General features: G+C 39.4%; 1 protein-coding gene across 1 annotated transcript; it reads left to right on the top strand.

Annotated features, from left to right (window-relative positions):
- Window positions 1–1,985: 1,985 nt before the first annotated feature.
- Window positions 1,986–2,918, top strand: LOC139011476 (olfactory receptor 7A5-like). Its single transcript, XM_070417005.1, has one exon. It carries the CDS (start codon window positions 1,986–1,988, stop codon window positions 2,916–2,918), a length of 933 nt encoding a protein of 310 aa, XP_070273106.1.
- The last annotated feature ends 366 nt before the right edge of the window (window positions 2,919–3,284 follow it).

Below are 3,284 nucleotides of genomic sequence, written 5' to 3'. Positions count from 1 at the left end.
GTATGCCAAATGGGCAGTTAACAGGTTAGCTGGCTGGAGATTTGCAAAGGCCTGCAGGTATGCAAATGGGCTGGAGAACTTCAAAGGGCTTAGTGATATGCAAGGGCTGGGGTCTTCAAAGGGCTGATGGCTCTGGTTTTTGCAACAAAGTTGTTGATCTTTCCATGATAATAGGCAGCATCTCCAGGTGAGTTCTCAGGTCCCCTGTGAGCAACTGCCAGCCAGGTTATAGAACAAAACAGTCACAGTTAACAGTTCATGATTAACATTTCTTACAATTCTAGCTGGTCCCCCAACATTCTATTTCTGCCCCTATCACTACTGGTCAAATAAATAGAGAAGAGGCTCAGGAAAAACCGGTCTTCTGCTTGATGTTAAAAATATTCAACCTGTGTTTTTTTGTTCATTTCCTTTGGTGAGTTATTGGTTTATATTTTGGCAATTTTTCCTTTGCGTTAGTCAACCTGTAAGTTGTTTCATACCATATATTTATAACTACCTCTGTCTTTTGGAGCAATTTATTTTTTCTCATTTATTATTTTTGCTTGGCCTCAAGGGGGTGTTATTAGGGTTGGGAAGTTGCTAGAATCCAAAGAAAATTTTCCTTCCTCATCATCTCTCAGGGACCAGCTGAGCTCATTAGATCTCTTTTCTTCCTCATGTGCATTTTATTGCTCTCTCTCCTGCTATGTTTATTTAACCTATGTTTATGTTTAAATACAGAGCAGAGAATAAACATAGTCATACGAAATCTCAAGCATATTTGTCCATGGGAAGCTTATGATATGAATATCGAGGTACTGTTTCTAAATTCTTTTTGGGAAAGATACTTGTCTGGACAGCTTGACTGGTATTTACTCCTAGACTACATAGTGTGGAATGGAGTGAGAAAGACATGGAAATAGCACAGATGAAGAGGCCGTGTCTGTGTGTGTGTGTGTGTGTGTGTGTGTGTGTGTGTGTGTATCTGCCTGCCTTATAAACTGAGAGAAGTCCCTAGAACAGAGGTACCTGGACTCTATTCCAATGTGACTCTAATAGCAAGAGAAGATAACAGGAGGAAATCCTTTTTGATCCTCTGGGTGCGTTTGCAACTAGATTAATAAAGTGAAACACTTACATAGTGTGCACAAGACATCTTGTACGACTTGAAGTTTCAACAGCAACATGCAGGTTACCTTGTTCTTACTATTCTCTACAGCATCTCTCACCCTGCTCTTTCTTGCTCATTCCTCTCGGTACACTGAATCAATGTGTGCATTTGTTTTTCTAAAACAACCATCTTCTCAGGGTCTTTGCACTGGCTATTCCTTTATGCCTGCCAAGAACTTCCCCCTTAGTCTCCAGCTTATTCGTCTTTGACGTGTCTATTTAACTTGCCTCTTGGCAAGTCTTGGCTAAACTCTATTTAAAAAAAAAACACCCTCTACCCACTCTCTCCATTTAATGTGATTTTCTCTTCTTTATAGCATCTGTACCATTGGTTATGTTATATTATCATTTTTATTTGATTAAATTATTTCTTCATCATTAATTTGTAGAGTCTTTTATTTTAAGCATTCCCATACTCTGAACAGTGCCATGAACATAGTCTATAGTCAACATGCAGGGTGTCTCCCCAAAATATATACACACTGTACAAGCTGATAGGTCAATTTTGAAAATAAAATGCATTTTAATAAACACTGCCTTTATAATTACTCAAAGTGTGGGTTACACTTTTGGGACACCCTATATAAACTTCAAATGAATGAGAGATATCTTCAATAAAACAGCAATATACATTATGTTGGAAGAATTGATTGATGGAAAAAGGAAAGTCTAATGAGAAATGGCAACAGAGATGATTTATGGGAACCAGACATATACCAAATATGGAAATTATTTTCCTGATTCTAAAATGTAAATGTGTCATTTATTCTGTTACTAAATCTTGCTAATGTGAAAATGTGTTTTGTCTATTTTCTGATAGTCACCTCTGACACATGGAACCAGGCAATGATACGCAAATATCAGAATTCCTTCTTCTGGGACTTTCACAGGCACTGGAACTACAGCCCCTCATATTTGGGATGTTCCTCTCCATGTATCTAATCACTGTGTTTGGAAACCTGCTCATCATCCTGGCTGTCAGCTCAGACTCCCACCTCCACACACCCATGTACTTCTTCCTCTCCAACCTGTCCTTGGTGGACATCTGTTTCATATCCACCACCGTCCCAAAGATGCTGTGCAACATCCAGACACAGAGTAGAGTTATAACCTGTGACGGTTGCATTACTCAGATGTATTTTTATACACTTTTTGTAGTGTTGGACAACTTTATCCTGACTGTGATGGCCTATGACCGCTTTGTGGCCATCTGCCATCCCCTGCACTACATGGTCATCATGAACCCCCAGCTCTGTGGACTGCTGGTTCTGCTGTCCTGGATCCTGAGTGCCATGGTTTCCTTGCTACATAGCTTAATGGTGTTGCATCTGTCCTTCTGCTCAGACTTGGAAATCCCCCACTTTTTCTGTGAACTCAATCAGGTGGTTCAACTTGCCTGTTCTGACACTTTTCTTAACAACTTTATGATATATTTTTTACTTGTGCTACTTGGTGGTGGTCCCTTTGCTGGGATCCTTTACTCTTATTTTAAGATAGTGTCCTGTATACGTGGAATCCCATCAGCTCAGGGGAAGTATAAAGCATTTTCTACCTGTGCATCTCACCTTTCAGTTGTCTCCTTATTTTATGTTACGAGCCTAGGAGTGTATCTCACCTCTGCTGCTACCCAAAATGCACAGTCAAGTGCAATAGCCTCGGTGATGTACACCGTGGTCACACCCATGCTGAATCCCTTCATCTACAGTCTGAGGAACAATGACATAAAGAGGGCCCTGGAAAGATTCTTTGGCAGGAAAGCTTTTTAAGGGCCAAGTATACTAGTCTGAAGAAGTGACTGTGAATGAAGGGTTCAAAGCCTCAGAGCTCTATTATTTTCTGAGACAAATTAATCCAATCTTTTGCCCAAACATAATTGGAAATTCTCATCTCATGGGTTAACATGAATTCCTTTAGCATAATTTATTCTCATATGGTATACTATCATTCAAAGTAATATTTCTATTGTTTCCTTGATAGAATAGTCATGAACTACACTCTCCCATGGCCATAAGTACATTTGGGTACTAAGGTAATTTACATAATTTTATTATTGAGGAAAATCTGAGACCACAGTTTTCATGGTGCACATCTAATCATTAAAGTGTGGATAGGATGTCTATGTGTCTGTGTTC

The sequence above is a fragment of the Myotis yumanensis genome, unplaced genomic scaffold (genome assembly GCF_028538775.1).
Source record: "Myotis yumanensis isolate MYYU_CA2020_CCGP unplaced genomic scaffold, mMyoYum1.0.hap1 SCAF_5, whole genome shotgun sequence".
In the NCBI taxonomy this organism is placed as follows: Eukaryota; Metazoa; Chordata; class Mammalia; order Chiroptera; family Vespertilionidae; genus Myotis; species Myotis yumanensis.
Note: the sequence above shows the minus strand (reverse complement) of the source record. Positions and strands in the feature narration are given on the sequence as shown.

Coding starts and splice junctions, on each gene's coding strand:
- LOC139011476 (XM_070417005.1), top strand. CDS start 1,986: ATGGAACCAGGCAATGATACGCAAATATCAGAATTCCTTCTTCTGGGA.